We start from the raw sequence: 17,056 nt of genomic DNA on the forward strand, positions 1-17,056 counted from the left end.
AAGTCCTGGGCTTTGGAGGGAGGCTGGACAAGGCTGCTGGCTGCTGTGAGAGCCCTGCCTGAGTGTCCCTCTGAGCTCAGGGGACAATGTGGCAGGCAGGACTCCTGGGTCCGGATTATAGGGATGCCCTGATCCCTAGGGCTTCTCTAGGCATGCCTCCTTGCTATGGGGGACAATCCAGGGCCAGGTTTCCCTGGGAGCTGGTGCCTCTTTGGGATCTGGCTCTGTGTGGAAAGATGGCCAGTGTCCCAGGGCCTGGTGTGGCCTGCAGCTCCCACAGGCTTCTCAGGAGTGCACCAGAAATGCCTGTGTTGGAAATCAAGCCTTCCTCTTCTACTGCTCTCATTCAGGGGAATCTCTCTTCATTCCCATTTGTGTGGCCTAGCTGGCAGAGCATGTCCTGGGTGCTGAGATGCCATCTCCTGAATGCCACGGCCCTAGTTCTGAACCTTTCCCATACCCCTACTGTGGTGGATTTACCGTGCTACGCAGGTGACCTCCTCCACCCTACTCCATCATAACCCCTCCCCAGAGGAAAAGAGGAAGTAAATATTTTTTTGTGTGGTTGTTTGGGGTCCCAGGATTTGGAGTTTTCTTCAGCAGTAGCTCTCCATGGGCCGCAGCTTCCTCCAGGCGAAATCTACCTGCTCCACCGGGGGCTCCTCCATGGGCTGCAGTGTGGAGATCTGCTCCACCATGGGACCCATGGGCTGTATGGGAACTTCTGGTGTCTGGAGCACCTCCTGACCTTGGTGTCTGCAGGACTGGTTCTCACTCCTCTCTCTCTCAGCTGCTGTTTCCCAGCAGGTTTTTCCCTATTTAAATCTGCTCTCACAGAGGCACAACCAGCATCGCCCATTGGCTCGGCTCCGACCAGCAGCTGCCGTGGCCTGGAGTGGGCTGGACATTGGTCAGCAGGTGATGGTGAGCAATTACACTGTGCATCACATGCTTTGTGCATTCTATCATCATCATCATCAACAACAACAACAACATCTTTATTATTATTATTTCCCTTTATTTGCTCTCCTATTAAACAGTCTTTATCTCAATCCATGAGATTTTATCTTTTTTTCCCCTTCAATTCTCTCCCCCATCCCACTGGTAGGGTGTGAAGCAAACGGCTATGCGGTGCTGAGCTGCCTGCCAGGTTAAACCACAACACTCGCTTTGGTACATAAGGTATGGCCCAAAGGGTAAAGATAATGACAGATCTGCCCAGAGCATGTTACATGTAAAATTAAATTGTTATAAGCTTATTATTTGTTGAAACAATGTTGATTTTTTTGTGGATCTCAGGATTGTAGTTGTGTTTGGTCTCTGAATTATGTTCGATAGCACATTACCAACTGTGTGTTCCTTGCAGTGTTGTTTATCACTTTTGGGGGCTGGTTTAAGGTTATTATTTTGCTGTAATGTGTAACACTGGCTTATGGTATGATAAAATTATTGGATATGAGACTGATCTGGTAGTTGTACTCAGCATTGCTGTCACCACCACACTACAGGAAGCATCTATGAGAAACTATTCTGTTCTTGTGAGGCCCCATTTAGAGTACTGCATCCACGTCTGGGGTCCCCAGTACAAGAAGAATGTTAATCTGTTAGAATGGGTCCAGAGGAGAGCCACAAAGCTGGTCAGTAGGCTGGAAAACCTCTCCTATGAAGTAAGGCTGAGAGAGCTGGCAATGCTGAGCCTGAAGAAGGGAAGGCTCTGTGGTGACCTCATTGCAGCTTTTCAAATTTTAAAGGAGGCTTATAAAAAAGATGGGGAGTGACCTTCTCCTCATGCAGCCAATGAGAGGACAAAGGGGGATGATATTAGACTAAAAGTGGGAGATTTAAAGTAGAGATTAGGAGGAAATTCTTCACGGTGAGGCACTGGAACAGGTTGCCCAGAGAAGTTGTGCATGCCCCATCCCTGGAGGTGTTCATGTCCAGGTTGCATGACTCCCTGAGCAACCCGTTCTAGTGGGTGGCATCACTGCCCATGGCAGGAGGGTTGGAACTAGGTGTTCTTTAAAGTCCCTTCCAACCCAAGCCATTCTATGATTCTGTGATTCTCTTCTGGGACTTCCTGTGGCCTCAGCTTCCCTTCAGTCTTCCAGAAGGACCTAAGCTGAAGAACCTTGTCTGGGGGTGATCTCTAGGGTAAGGGCCAGCACATGGGTTGGGAGAGGCTGTCTGACTGTCTCAAGGATATGTGCTGCATACAAGTACAGCAGGAGAGCAGGAAGCTCACATGGCTGCTGGGTCATGCTTCCACCAATGCAAACCCTGACCTGGGATCCCAGCCTTGCTTTCCAACCCACCCTTCAGGAAGTGCAATGATATTAAGAGATGGGAAGTGTACAGCAGCAATCCTTCTTCAGTCACTGCTCAGGCCAGGTGGTGCACCAGGAAACCATGGACATGTGGTTCTGCATAATGAGCATGAATTAGGGTACCCATAGTCCCAACGTTGTCTTGGATGAGATGAACACCAGTATTTGAGGCAACTTCTAGACAAGGTCAGCTCCCATCTGATCTCTCCCCATCCCTCCTCTCACCTGTCCAGCTCTTCCTGGCCTAATGAGGTTGCTCAGCTTACTCAGCCTGGAGAAAAGAGAGCGTTGGAGAGGAGGAAAACAACAGCAGAGAATGGCCAGGGGACTGTCAAGGAGATAAAGCCACCAGTAGTGCTTCCAAGCAGGAGGATGAGATCCAGCTGGCAGAAGTTGACCTCTGTAAGTCCTTTCCAACCTGAATTATCCTTTCATCCTATGACATGTATCAGTGGGACCATTTCTGATGGTCATGGGCCTTTGAAAGGACCAAGACGTTTGAAGGATAGAACACAGGGCTATCTCAGGTATTCTTTATTCTTTGTGAAGCCGAGGTGATTCTCAGCTTCGCAAAGGGGCAACTGGAAGCAGAGATAATGCTGTGAGAGTTGGGGTACATACGGGAAGGTCTGCTATGCACCAGCACTGCCAAAAGTATGAAAAGTGCCCGTGTCAATATGCAATGTGCACACCTTGTGTTGGCAATTGCAACATCTTACTCTTGGGAACTCTTCTGACATTGTGTGGTGAGTATGGATGAGTCTTGATGATTGCCCTGCCTCCATTTAGCTTCTGGAGGAGCCTGACTCAGACTTCAAAGGGCTCAGGGACCGGAGAAAGGGAGACACTGCTTGAGAAGTTTACAGACTTTCCAGCAGTTCAGAAGTTTCAGCCTCCTTTGAGAGCACATCAAGCAATGCTCCCTCTCTGCAGTCCCTGGGGAGAGCAGAGCTATAGCAGGAACCTCCAGAGAGTTGTTGTTGCTATAAACCCCAGAACACTGCACAGAGCAGGGGGCATGGGATGCTGCTGGAGACCCACCACAGGAGGTGCTGGGAGGAGAAAACAAGGACAAAGCAAGGTGTGAATCCTGGGGCCAGCTTGGCAGAAAAATCAGGGAAGGGAAGGGAAAAGAAGGACATGGTGAGGAAGAGGCAGAGAGACCCTGGTGAGACCCTGGCCTTGGTCTTCATTCCCAGGCACCAAGAGTGGAGAATTCACCGCTTCATGCTGAGGACTTCAGGTGAGTGCTGGATGTCCTGAGTCAGGCTGGTGGTTGTTTTGCTGCTGGGTGTCTGCACAGGGTAAGTTTTGGAGACCTCAGTCTCAGTCCTGTCCTTTGCTGTGTGTCTTCCCACCTTCTCCTAGACATCCTGAGCCCCAGTACCAAGCAGAAGAGATGCTGAGATGGCAGTGCTGAGTTAGAGGTGGGCTGGGGGTGTTGGAGCCAGCCCTGAGGTACTTACCCACCTTGGCTTGGATGGGGAAGCATTTGGGGAGGGTGTGCATGGAGGCGGATTACCTAAGTCCCCTCTTGAAACTTTCTCCTCTCCTCTCTCTCTCTATACAAAAAATCTGTATTTGGTACTTTTTGCTTTATTTTTTTTAGCTGTGAAGTCCACCATAACTCTCTCTGTCCTGTTTTCAGCTGGGAGAGAGAGAATTTTGGTGCCGTGCTTCAGATTTAGGAGGAAAAATATTGATGCCTCACTGATATTTTAGTTTCTGCTGAGTAGTGCTTGCTCAGAGTCAAGGATTTTTTTGTCTCCTCACACTGCCCTGCTAGTGGGGAGGCTGGGAGTGCACAAGAATCTGGGAGGGACAGATGATCCAAACTGCCCAAAGGGATATTCTATACTGTATAATATCACACTCAAAAATAAAACTAGGGGGGAGTTAGCCGGGGAGCTACTGTTGCTCTGAGACTGGCTGGGCAGCAGTCTGCTGGTATTGACCAATTGCGTTGTGCATCACTTGTTTTGTGATTTTTTTTCCCCTCCCCCTTTTTGTTCCTATTAAACTGTCTTTATCTCAACCCATGAACTTTAATGAGTTTCACTTTTTTTTAACCCCATTCCACTGGCAGGGAGAAGTGAGCAAATGGCTGTGTGGTGCTTAGCTGCCTGCCAGATTAAACCACAACACTTTCTTAAATTTAACACAGAAGTATTCTTTCTCACAGGTCTCCTTCCTGGCAAGTGAGAAAAGAAAGATAAAAAACACTGCATGGGGGAAGGACAGATTGACAATTGGACATCACCAATGGATTTTCTGCTGCTGGGACTGGGAAATGTCCCTGAACTCCAGTCATCACTTTTCTTCCTGACATTCATGATCTACTCAGTCACCATGGCTGGGAACATCCTCATCATCGTGCTGGTGGTGGCAGTGCAGCATCTGCACACCCCCATGTACTTCTTCCTGGTCAACCTGTCCTCCTTGGAGACCTGCTACAGCTCCACCATCCTGCCCCGGCTGCTGGCCAGCTTCCTGACGGGGGACGGGACCATCTCTGCTCATGGCTGTATTACTCAGTTCTACTTCTTTGGCTCCTTTGTAACATCTGAGTGTTACCTGCTGGCAGCCATGTCCTATGATCGATACTTGGCCATCTGCCAGCCCCTGCTCTATGCAAGCTTCATGACCTGGAAGGTCTGTATCCAGATGGCAGCTGGATCTTGGTTAATGGGTTTTCTGCTGTCTGCTGTAGTCATATACCTCTTATCTCAGCTGAAGTTCTGTGGCCCCAAGGCAATTGACCACTTCTTCTGTGACCTTATCCCACTGCTAGAGCTCTCCTGCAGTGAAACCAGAGTGGTCACGCTTGTAACTTTTATGCTGTCTCTCCTAGATCTGGTTTTCCCTTTCTTGTTTATGCTGGCCTCCTATGTGTGCATCATAGCTGCCATCCTGAGAATCCCATCCAGAGTGAGCAGGCAGAAGGCCTTTTCCACTTGCTCCTCTCACCTCACTGTCATCACTGTTTTCTATGGCACCCTCATCATTGTCTATATGATGTCCCGATCAGTCTCGCTAAGGCAACTCAAAAAAGTGCTCTCCTTCTTCTACACTATCCTCACGCCCCTGGTCAATCCCCTCATTTACAGCCTGAGGAACAGGGAGGTCAGGGAGGCCCTGAGCAAAGGCCTTAGGAAAGCTGTGGTCTGCATACAGAGATCATAGTAGGTGAGTGACCCTTGGCACAGGCTACCTGTGGGTCTTTCACAAAGGCAAGTGCCATGTACTGTATGTATCTTTAGAAGTCTGTGCCTTTGAGCCTGCTTGCAGAGTGATAGGAATGAATGAGAGAGCTTCTTGGTGAGAAATACTGCTTTATATAGACAGATTGTGAAAAATGTTGTGGGTTTGCTTTTCCCTTCTTAATGAACTGTTCAATGCTCCTCTGATATCAGCTGCACCTCTGATCTTATCGTCACCTTCTTGTAGGGAGGTGGAGATAGATACCTCCCATTTCTAGATCATTTACCCTTGGAGGACCACCCGTGTCTGTTGTGTCCATGGTAGTAACTGGTAAGCGATTTCCCTGTCCTGATCTGGACACATGAGCTTTCTCCTCTTCTCCCCTTCTTCTGCTGTGGACAGGACTCAGAGAGTGACCCACTGTGCACCTGGTGGCCAGCCAAGGTCAACCCACCATACTAGAGTTTCATGGATGCTTTTGAATAATGATATATTTCCCTTTATTTAATATTTCCCCCAACATGCGTGCTGAACCTAAGACCAAAAGTCCTCAGTAAGTCCTCAGCTTGGGTCCACCTGGAGCACTGGAGTGAAGCCATAAACACTGGAAGGATGCGCCCTCTCCTGGGACTGCTGGAAGCCTCTGCATTCTCCACAGGAGCTGGGAGATTATAGAGGACACCCTGATGCCCTGTTCACCATCTCCATGTCCATGGGACCCTCAAAAATGTCCTTCAGTCCTAAGATACAGCCTAACTTCTTATATCAGGAACCTGGAGAAATTGCCCCAGAAATCTCAACAGTCTGGTGCACACAAGTAAATACACACAAACACACACAAATATGCATGTCCAAACACACAAACACACATCTCATCCACACACAAAGATGTGTACACAAGGCATGGGCACAGCCAACCAGACACAGACCAACTCCAACATGGAATAGCACTTTCACAGCCACCACGCCACCACTAGCACACAGAGCCATGAGCAACACACCTGGCCCCACCCCCTTCCTCACCTCAGCCTGCTCTGCTGTGAAGGTCATGAGCACTCCATGCATCCCCTGCAGCACTTACCCATGGGCACAGATGCACCCATGGCTCCCTGAGTGTGGGCGTGGTGTTTGGAACCACCCCGATGTCCTACCCAGGCTCTGAGCTGTTCCCCATTTGGCAGCTCCAACTCTGGCTCTCTTCAGTTCCTGCTCTCCTCCTCCTCCTCTGACCAGCCCCACCTGAGCTTGGCCAGCAAAGCAGGCACATACATTCACCTCCAACACACCAAGAGTATTCAGCAAACAGCCATCACCAGAGCTGAATAAGAAGGTAGGACAGAGCCTAGCGACTGGGCACGGGGTCTGGACAGACCAGCCCTGACCAGCCCCCTGTCCACATGCAGCTGCCCACGTGCATCCCCTCCTCTCCTCTTCCACAGGATTCTTCCTCCTCAATCCACTTTGATCCCTTCCTTTCTCAGCCACAGTCACTTCCCCACTTATCAACTTTTTCTAACTATATTTCCCCCGCTGATCCCTAGTTTGCTGTACCTGTCCACTCACTTGATAGTTCAGATACCATTGCCTACATCATTTGGACCTTCACTGGCATCACACATGGGTTCCCTGGACACAGATGCCTTTGCTAGACTTGATGCCCAGAGGGTCCCCACTGCTCCCCTCCAGCTCTCTGTGCCATTTGGCCATTGCTCACATCTCTGCCCACCAAGGGCTCGTGAGATACTGCTGTCCCTCACAGCCCTGCCTGTACTCTGCTCCTTTCTCCCACTGTGCTCTGTCACACCCAGCACTTTCTCATGCCTCATCCCAAAGGCTCCCATCCCATGTCCAGGTGGCATCACTGCAGGACAGCCCTCCCCAGGGCCCAGGCATCTGCCTGTAGCTTCCACAGCTGCTGCTCTTGATGGACTCCTGAGGCCTGCCTGCTCCTGGCCCATCACACTGTTGTGAGGAGGTGACCTCAGCAGCAGCAGCCCAGACATGGTGGCTCAACAGAGCTGTCCCCTGCCTGAGCTGCCCCCTCTGTCCCGTGGGGTTTGTGATGCACTCGATGACATCGCCGTGTCTGCCTGCCTGCCACCAGGCAGTCAGGTCACTGCAGTAGGAATGGCATCACAACCCACCTCCCAGCCATGTCACTGGGACCTTCCTCCACCTCTCCCCTCTCCCCAGCTCCCAGCACTTCTGGGTTGGTTTCCTGATAGTTCAGGTGATGTAAAATCCATGATTCCCAGCCACTTGCCCATCTCTCTCCCAGATATCTGTGTGTACACATGTAACTCTGTATATACATTTACCTTTACTTGCACATATAGCTGTAGTTACAGCTCTAGCTATACAAAAATATTTCACTATACAGACAGAAAGATGTGAATATTCCCATCAAGAAAGGCAGATAATACAAATATGTGTGTATATATATATATATATATGTATATATATCTTCCCCTGTACTTGCATTGCCAGAATTTCTCCTATGCATTGCACTTCATCTCCTAGGTCTTTGAGGCATTTCCATCTGGCCTTACGAAACAGCCCATGCTGGAAATCACCTTTCCAGCAGAGCATGTGGACGTGCATTTTCCACTCTTCTTCAGAGCTCCCCTCCAGTTGCTCTTGCTCTTTGGTCATTCAGATACTTCTCATATATGCAGTTGCTTCTAGGGAGTTTGGGGAGAGAGTTTGGGCCTCCTTTAAGGTACCTGTAGAGAGCGATAAGGTCGCCCCTGAGCCTCCTTTTCTCCAGGCTGAACAGTCCCAGCTCCCTCACCTGGATCATAGAGTCCAGCTCCTGGCACCACACAGGTCTGCCCAAAATTTTAGACCATGTGACTAAGTGCACAGTCCATTTGCTTCTTAAACTCTGACAAGCTTGGTGCCGTGACTCTGTATCTGGGGAGCCTGTTCCAGTGTGTAACTACCTCTCAGTGAAGAACCTCTTTCTGATATCCAGCCTGAACCTCACCTGTCGCAGCTTGACACCATTCCCTCTGGTCCTATCACTGGTCACTAAAGAGAATAGAGGGGTGCCTGCCACTCCACTCCCCCTCATGAGGGAGCTGTAGACCATGATGAGATCTCCCCTCAGCCTCCTCTTTCGAGGCTGAACAGGCCAAGTGACCTCAGCTGCGCCTCCCCTCTAGGCCCTTCACCATCTTTGTGACCCTTCTCTGGACACTCTCCAATAGTTTCATATCCTTTCTGTACTGTGGTGCCCAGACCTGCACACAGTACTCAAGGTGAGGCCCCAACAGTGCAAGGTAGAACGGGACAATCACCTCCCTCAACTGACTAGCAATGCCATGCTTGATGCATCCCAGGATACGGTTGGCCCTCCTCACTGCCAGGGCACACTACTGGCTCATATTCATATGTGCAGGGCTGCTTTCCAGTGTCTCGTCACCCAAGGAACGGAGTTCCCCTGAAGGAGAGCAGTACAAGGGGAACGGTTTCTGGCACACTCCTGAGAGGCCTGTGGGAGCTGCAGGCCACACCAGTCTCTGAGACACTAGACAACTTTCCACCAAGATGCAGATCCCAAAGAGGCACCAGCTGCCAGGGAAACCTGGCCCTGATTTGTCCCCCATCATGAGGACACATTGAGCCATGCCCAGACAAGCCCTACGGCTCAGGGTAGCCCTAGCATGAGGACCCACGAGTCACAAGCTCCCACAGCAGCCACAAGCCCTGTCCAGCCTCCCCCACAGCCCACGACTTGCACCTTTGGACAGCTGACAGCCTCTGTGTCACCCCTTGAGAAGGAGCTCCTGACAACCTTACCTTTCGAGGAGAGCTGCAGGAGCCCTGAGACCATGGCAGTAAGGGTGGAAGTAATGGTCACTCTCCAGGAACCCTTCATGCTGCTGGCCCTCAGCACAGGACAAGGGATGGCTCCTGGCTCCTCAACCACAACTCCTCTGCAAGGTGCCCCTGCTCCTTTGCCCATCAGCGAGGGTTGGGCAGCGAGGGTTTTGTCACATCAGGGCTCCATGCACAACAGAAAATTGTCATTTTATTGGTGTAAGCCTGAAGATTGCCTACAGTTATTTTAAGAATTTCAAAAATTTCACTTCAATCAGCTAAAATGATTGAACACTTCTAATACAATATTTGAGGTGTCCCATGAAACCAAAACGATCATATGATGATTATTACAGCAGGAGAAAAAATACTGATCTTCCCCTGTAGTCGCATTGCCAGAACTCTGTCTCTTGAGCACTGCATTTCATCTTCCCCGTCAGAGAATCATAGAATCATCAGTCAATGTTGGAAAATGCCTCCAAGATCAGCTCATCCAACTGTTGCCTTACTGCCAATGTCACCCACTAAACCGTGTTCCTAAGCACCATGTCCAGGTTTTCCTTAAACACCTCCAGGGACAGTGACTCCACCATTTCCCTGGGCAACCCGTCCCAATGCCTGACTACTCTTTCTGAGAAGAAATGTCTCCTAATTTCTAACCTAACCCCACCCCCAGTAAAATTTGAGGCCCTTCCCTCTAGTCCTATCACTAGTTTCCTGTGAGAAGAGGCCAACACTCAGCTTCTCACTACTTCCTTTCAGGTAGCTGTAGAGAGCAACAAGGTCTCCTCTGAGCCTCCTCTTCACCAGACTAAACAACCCCAGTTCCCTCAGTTGCTCCTCATAGCCCTCATTTTCCAGGCCCTCCACCAGGTTTGTAGCCCTTCTCTGGACATGCTCCAGCACCTGGATGTCCTTCTGGAAGTGAGGAGCCCAAAACTAAACAGAGTACACGAGGTACGGCCTCACCAGAGCAGAGTACAGGGGGATGATCACCTCCCTGGTCCTGCTGGTTACGCTACTCCTGATACAAGCCAGGATGCTGTTGGCCTTCTTGGCCACCTTGGCACACTGCCACCTCATCTTCAGGCAAGTTTTGACCACACCCCCAGATCCCTTTCCTCTGCACAGCTTTTGAGCCACTCTGCCCCAAGCCTGTAGCCTTGCATTGGGGTTATTGTGAACAAAGGGCAGGACCCGGCACTCAGCCGCGGTGAACCTCATCCCACTGGCTTCTGCCCATCAATCCAACCTGTCCAGGTCCCCCTGCAGGGCCTTCCTACACTCCAGCAGTTTGACACTTCCCCCCAACTTGGTGTCATCTGCAAACTTACTGAGGGTGCACTCAATTCCCACACCCAAATCATCAATAAAGGTATTAAGGAAGATGGGTCCCAACATCAACCCTTGGGCAACACCACTGGTGATTGCTCGTCAGCTGGATTTCACTTCATTCGCCACTACTCTCTGGGCCTATCCGTCCAGCCAGCTTTTAACCCAGCATAGAGTGTACCTGTCCAAGCCATGGGCTGCCAGCTTCTCCAGGAGAATACTATGGGAGACTGTGTCAAAGGCCTTGCTGAAGGCTAGGCAGACTACATCAATGGGCTTTCCCTCATCCCCCAGGCAGGTCACTGGTCATAGAAGGAGATGAGGTTGGTCAGGCAGGACTTTCAGGTAATTCCAGCTGGCCTGATTAAAGAGACCATATCAGAAGTCACCTTTCCAGCAGACTATCTGGACATGTGCAGTTTCTGCTGTTCTGCAGAGTTTCCCTCCACTTGCTCTTTGGTCATTCAGATACTTCTCATGCATCAAGTTGCTTCTTGGGACTTAAGAGGAATTCAACTTGCCTGTCTTTTGGTAGTCTCTCTCATCATCCATGTAGACAACTCTGTAGCTGTATTTCTCATTTACCATTTCCCATCTATTTGAGTCAGATGTTTGTTTTTACACTTATCCTCTGTGCATGGTTCAACTTGGATATGGCTCATTGCTGTGGACTTATTTATTTATTTATTTATTTATTTTTTTAACATGTGTTTCTTTGCTGTATTTTTTGTTAAGTATTGATAATAGAGGCACACATGTAAATAACAAGAAAAAACTGTTTGCATCTACTTTTCTCTTGTAAGGAGGCAGCAGCTGGTGCAAAGAAGCTGTAATATCCACCTGCAGACTTCAGTGGAGAAGTCTGGTGTAATTAAAAGTGATGCAAGTCATGGTGGCTGATGAGAGAAGTGGTGGGGATGGAGAGCTGAGCAGCAAAGTTATCCATACAGTCTAGGACTTCAAGGGAATGCGTTTCCTATCCATCCAGACCTCCTTAGGAGACACTTTGGATCCATGTCAACTACTGAATGCTACTAAGTTAAATAAGCTTACATATGAAAATGTTGTTTTGTAAAGTGGTCATTGAAAACTTCCTCTTTAAACTGCATTCTTGAAACCTCACTAATTAACTGTACAAGTCTGGAAGACTGGATGAAAATGGATGAGTTGTAATGCGCCCCATGGTGCATTTGGTGCTGAGTCCATAAACCTCAGGTAGTAAGAAGAGAATGATGTAACTGCAGGAGAAGTTAAAGTCAGAAGGAAACTTTGAAATGTCTGGGACTATTAATAGGCCCCAGTGAGGGTCATTACTGACAAGGCCTCCCCATGGACTTGTTAGAACAGACAATTGGAGGCCATGATTGCAGGTAGACAAAGGCACTGGGCAGGAGACTCTGATGCTGAGTAAAGGCCTTGGTTTGTTTGGTGAAGCAGAAAGGCCAAGCCCTGGCCCTCAGCCCCTGGGCAGGGAAGTCCTGTCCCCCACCCATGGCTCAGGGCTCTTCCTGGGGCAGTGGGATGTGGGGTGTGTAATGCTGTGTGAAGGACAATGCTATGACACCTGCTGGCCTCCCCATTGGGTTGCTGCTCTGCACTGTCCTATCCCTTCCCACTTTTCCCTGCAGGCTGTAGGCACCCGCCTTGCTTCTCCACTTTGCTCTCACCCTGGCATTTCCGTATTTTCACTGTTGTCTGTCCACCCTCACTGGCACATCTTTGAAACACAATGGCATGAGCTGACCACAGACTTCTGCGTGACCTCTAGCACCACGGCACTACCCTTTCAGTGACATTTCCTCCTCCTCATGCCTGCTCTGAACCATCCAAACAGCACTTTGTAGCAGTTATGACATTCTTCTGCCATTTCTCATCACCAGAGAAAGCTCCATAATTCACAACCCCCTTTTTTAGTAGGTGTCCGAAGCCATCAGCCTTCTGGAGACCTATGGCCTGACCAGACAGAAGAAACCTCACCAGGATCTTCCAAGCCATATAACTGCTGCTGGCCTTTTAGCTTCTCAGGTAGATATAAAACCCACACCCAAGGCCTCTTCCTGCATAGGGCCTGTCAGGCTCTCAGACAGAGGGCATCTCACAATCAGTGTGCCAAGCAGGTGCCTTCTGCTGCCTTATCAGGGATGCTGGCAGGTGTAAGTTGAAAAGCACAGATGTCAGCCAGGAGGCAAGGGCTGACAAATCAGCTACTTCAGGAAGAAGCCACCTCAAAGGCCCTGTCTCCAGCCATGTTACTGCCACTAGCCTGTGTGCTCCAGAGTCAGAGGTGACCAGATAGTTTTAATGGATTTGAAGTTTCTGAGGCACAACAGACCTCCAAATAATATACCCACATCGCAACCTGGTTGTGGGCCAGGACTTGACCCAATTAAAAGGAAAAAATTTAATGGATTTTATCAATAAATTTTCTACCATACCATTGCTTCAAATATGGAAACCGTCTTCACAGGATCTACTGTGTTCATAGTAATACACGATGTTTCTCTCCCTTTGCCTCTCTTTTCTTCTTACTCTACCTTTCAGGATTTCAGAGAGCTCTCCAGTAGAGACAGTCATTGAATCACAAAATAACTCATGTTGGAAGAGACCCCTGAATGGCATCCTCTTCAGATTTCCTGCTCAAGGGAGCCTAAACTAGATGCGGTTGGTCAAGGGCTCCTCTGTGCTTGGCACCACCCAGAAAGGATCTGAAAGCGTGCTCCATCCTGTAATTCCGAGACTTAATGACGACATTCAACAGTGTTGGCCCAAGTGCTGATCATTGAGGGATGCTGCTAGGAACTGCCTGACAGGAGAACTTTGCAGCACAGATGACACCTGGGCCTGATTGTCCAGCCAAATTCTCACCCACAGCCTCATCCATTTGTTAAGTCCACATAGCATCAATCAGGCTATGAGAAGTCTCTGGGAGACAAAGTGACAGGCCAAGGTGCAGGTAGACAGCGTCCCTTTCTTTCCCCTCCCCTATGGGTTCAGCAACCCTGTTTTTGTGCTTCAAGTGCCTGGAGGTGGCTGTGGAAAAACTTGCACCATCACCTTCTGAGGGACTGAGGTGAGGCTGACCAACCATAATTCTTTCCACCCTCTTTTCTCCTCTTCTGGAAGACAGGTTTGATGTCATTCCAAGTCTCCAGAAAGCTCTCTGGTCCCTCTGGCACATTTGCTGACATAGTCCAGGAAGGAAAGGGAAGGTGATGCAGGAGACAGGCAAGAACACACAAGTTTTTCCCTTGCACACCCAAAGGCAGGTCATGCAGTGGTTGTGGTGTCCCTGTGACACCTGCTGTCTCTCCCAGATTCTGGAAGGCACCCCAGCCCTGCAGTGCATTGCCCTGCTCTGCACTCATCTGAGATGCCCCACAGCATGAGGAATGGACACAGGCTGAGGGCATTTGTGCTCACTCAGGTTTACCTAAGTACACGCACAAAATGAATGCACTGAAGCCTCATCTGTGCAAGGCATGCAGGTGGAATTTTGACTGATCCATTCTGTGTCCTTCTGTGGAGGAACAAAACAACCTATCTGAGCTGGGTTAAGAGCCAAAAAAGTCATCCAAGACATAACCAGGACAATATCCAGCCCCTGTTCTGTACCGTTTATATCATGACAGGTCCCAGACTTTCCAATAAGTCTTCATTAATCAGCACCCCGCAAGTAAAACACAGATATCATTCCCTTAGTCTATGGGCCACCTCTCTGAAATCTTCATAAAATGTTCAAGGAGTCCATTTAGTCCATGAATTGGGTTCTATCTCTTGCTGTGGCCCCAAAGGACAGGAGAAGACACATATGTTACATGGAGTGACAGGGCACCAATGCCAGCTCAGGTTAGGTCACTGCTGCACTTGCACTGCTCCTTGTGAGGCTCCTCTGCTATTGGTTCGAGTGGTACCTCCTACAGAACATGGCTGCATGGTGCTTATCTGCCTGCTGGGTTAAACCACAGCACAGACCAGGCCGCAGAATCTGACTCATTGCAATGAGCTCCTCCCCTCACCCCTGCTCCAGCCTGGGCTTGTCCACCGGCCACAGTCCTTTAGAGGTGTATCTGTTCCAACACAGCCTTATTCATGAGCCACAGTCCCTTCAGAGCTTTACCTACTGTGTCATGGAATTACCAGCAGCCACGGATGCTTGCAGATGTGCCTTCAGAGGTGTACATTTATCCATGGGCCACATTCACTTCATTCACCTGATCTAGTGTGGCCTTTTCCATTCCAGAAGCATGATGTGGAGTTCTGGCCTGCAATGTAGAGATTCAATACAAAAACAATTCAAGCAAATGTGGGTCTGGGACATACATGTATTGGCTGATAGAGGACCAACAGGGTCAGGCATTGGAAGAAGCCTGATGTGTTGTGAGGAAACCACGGGTATTGGTAAATCCTCAGAAAAATAAAGAGTTCTATTTCAAGATAAAGCCAGAAAGGATGGAGAGAAATTAGGACAGCTTTGGCAATCATGGGGTCAGAGTGAGCTGGGAAAGTGAGTGTGTGGTAATAGTATGCAGGGATGCAAGCACAGGTAGAGGAAAATTTGGGACAGGCTGTGGAGGGGGATGGCAGAGGGCCATTGTGGGGCTGGGGCCCCCAGTGGAACTGATGTCCTTAGGGCTACAGCTGCGTCCTCTTCCACTGAGGCTTACCAGAGGACACTGGTCCCTTACTGCCCCAGGGCCTTGTTACCCCCTCAACCCCACAGAGCCTGGCAAGTGTCCTACCAGTGTCCTACACTTGGAATTGCACACCCCCACATCACACTGCCCTTGCCAGAGCCCCGAGCAGCCCAGGAAGTGCAGGATCCCCCTTCCCAGGGGATGCGCTCAGGCCTTGGCCATCCCCCTTGGTGAAACACATCAAGGGCTTTCAGAGTAACTTCTCCATTTGATTTTCCACCTGTAGCCAGTGCCTCTGATTTCCTCTTCCACCATCTCCAGGGATGGGCACCTTGTCTGGTTATTTCCCTTGTGGTCTCTTCTGGGATGGCCCTCATCGGGGTTGGCCAACACCCTCAAACTTTTGGGGGCTTGCTTCTGCCCTTTACTTCTTCAGAGACTTGCTTCAGGATCTGCAGTTCAGGAACTTGGCAGCAGAGGGCGAATCAACATGCAAAACTCCCTCACAAGCCAAGGTTTTAGCATAATTCTCCCGAAGTCTTCAATTCCTGTGGAGTTCATTAAGGAGATGCCAGGAGTCTCCTTAAAAGGACTGACTTCAATAACAATAACAATAACAATAACAATAACAATAACAATAACAATAACAATAACAATAACAATAATAATAATAATAATAATAATAAATAACCCTTATAGGAAAGAATCTAAGAATCTCTTCTTTCTGCTGTGTGTTTTTTTTTTAGTTGTCTACCTACAGATAAAATGATACCAGCAACCTCCAACTGATATTAATTCTGAGTGTCTTCTAAGAGACTTTGAACATGTTTTTTTAAAGACAGAAGGTCCTGTGTCATATCTCATAGTCCCAAATGGGTGCTTCAGCTGTTCCAGGACATCCTTGAGGCAGCAGCAACATCTCTGTGGGCAACTGAATCAAGTCCTGAAGGACATTGTAGGCCAAATTGAATGTATGTGGAAAATTCCTTAATTTAATGTAATAAATTTGTAAGAAGACCTCAGTTTCAGAACTTCTTATGCTTGTCCACAAATTCTCACCTTTTTTTTTTTTTTAAATAGGTCATGTACATAGACCAACAAGATGATGACATCCCCCTTTATGTAAAGAAAAAAAAAATGCAACTCTTTCCAAAAATACATTTTTTCCCAGCACTTGGAAGGGAGATTATGTTCCCAGGACATGCACATATTGGCACATTTCACCTTTATATCTCAGGGCTAAGCAGAGCAGAGAGCAAGGTTAGAGAAGTTGGATACATCCTGCTTTTATCTCTTTGCTGTCAAGCAATGGCCAGTCCTGTGCTAGGACTTCCCTCACACACCCTTCCTGTTTATGAGCCAGCCAAATCTTTATGGCACAAGTGGCAGACTCCAAACAATACCCAAAAGCCCAGAGCACAGACTTATCAGTGAATCATAGAATCATTTAGGTTGGAAATGACCTCTAAGATTATCCAGTCCAACCTTTAACCTAGCACTGCCCAGTCTACCATTAAAACACATCATGTAGCCCTACATCTTCATGTTTTTTAAAGACCTCCAAGGATGATGACTCAACTACTTCCCTTGGCAGCCTGTTCCAATACTTCACAACTCTTTCAGAGAAGAAATTGTTCCTAATATCCAACCTAAACCTCCTCTGGCAGAACTTAAGTCTTATCACTTTTGTCTTATCACTTGGTGCTTGGGAAAACAGACCAACCCCAACTTCACTATAGCCCC

At 48.9% G+C, this 17,056-nt stretch overlaps 1 protein-coding gene across 1 annotated transcript; it reads left to right on the plus strand.

Moving 5' to 3' along the window:
- Positions 1–4,673: 4,673 nt before the first annotated feature.
- LOC309890749 (olfactory receptor 11A1-like) lies at positions 4,674–5,507 on the plus strand (the record flags this gene model as incomplete). Its single annotated transcript, XM_082785155.1, has 1 exon — positions 4,674–5,507. One exon carries the CDS (start codon positions 4,674–4,676, stop codon positions 5,505–5,507), a length of 834 nt encoding a protein of 277 aa, XP_082641281.1.
- Between the last annotated feature and the right edge of the window lie 11,549 nt (positions 5,508–17,056).

The sequence above is a fragment of the Aythya marila genome (assembly GCF_965140915.1).
Source record: "Aythya marila genome assembly, contig: HAP1_HAP1_SCAFFOLD_186, whole genome shotgun sequence".
NCBI classification, from domain to species: Eukaryota; Metazoa; Chordata; class Aves; order Anseriformes; family Anatidae; genus Aythya; species Aythya marila.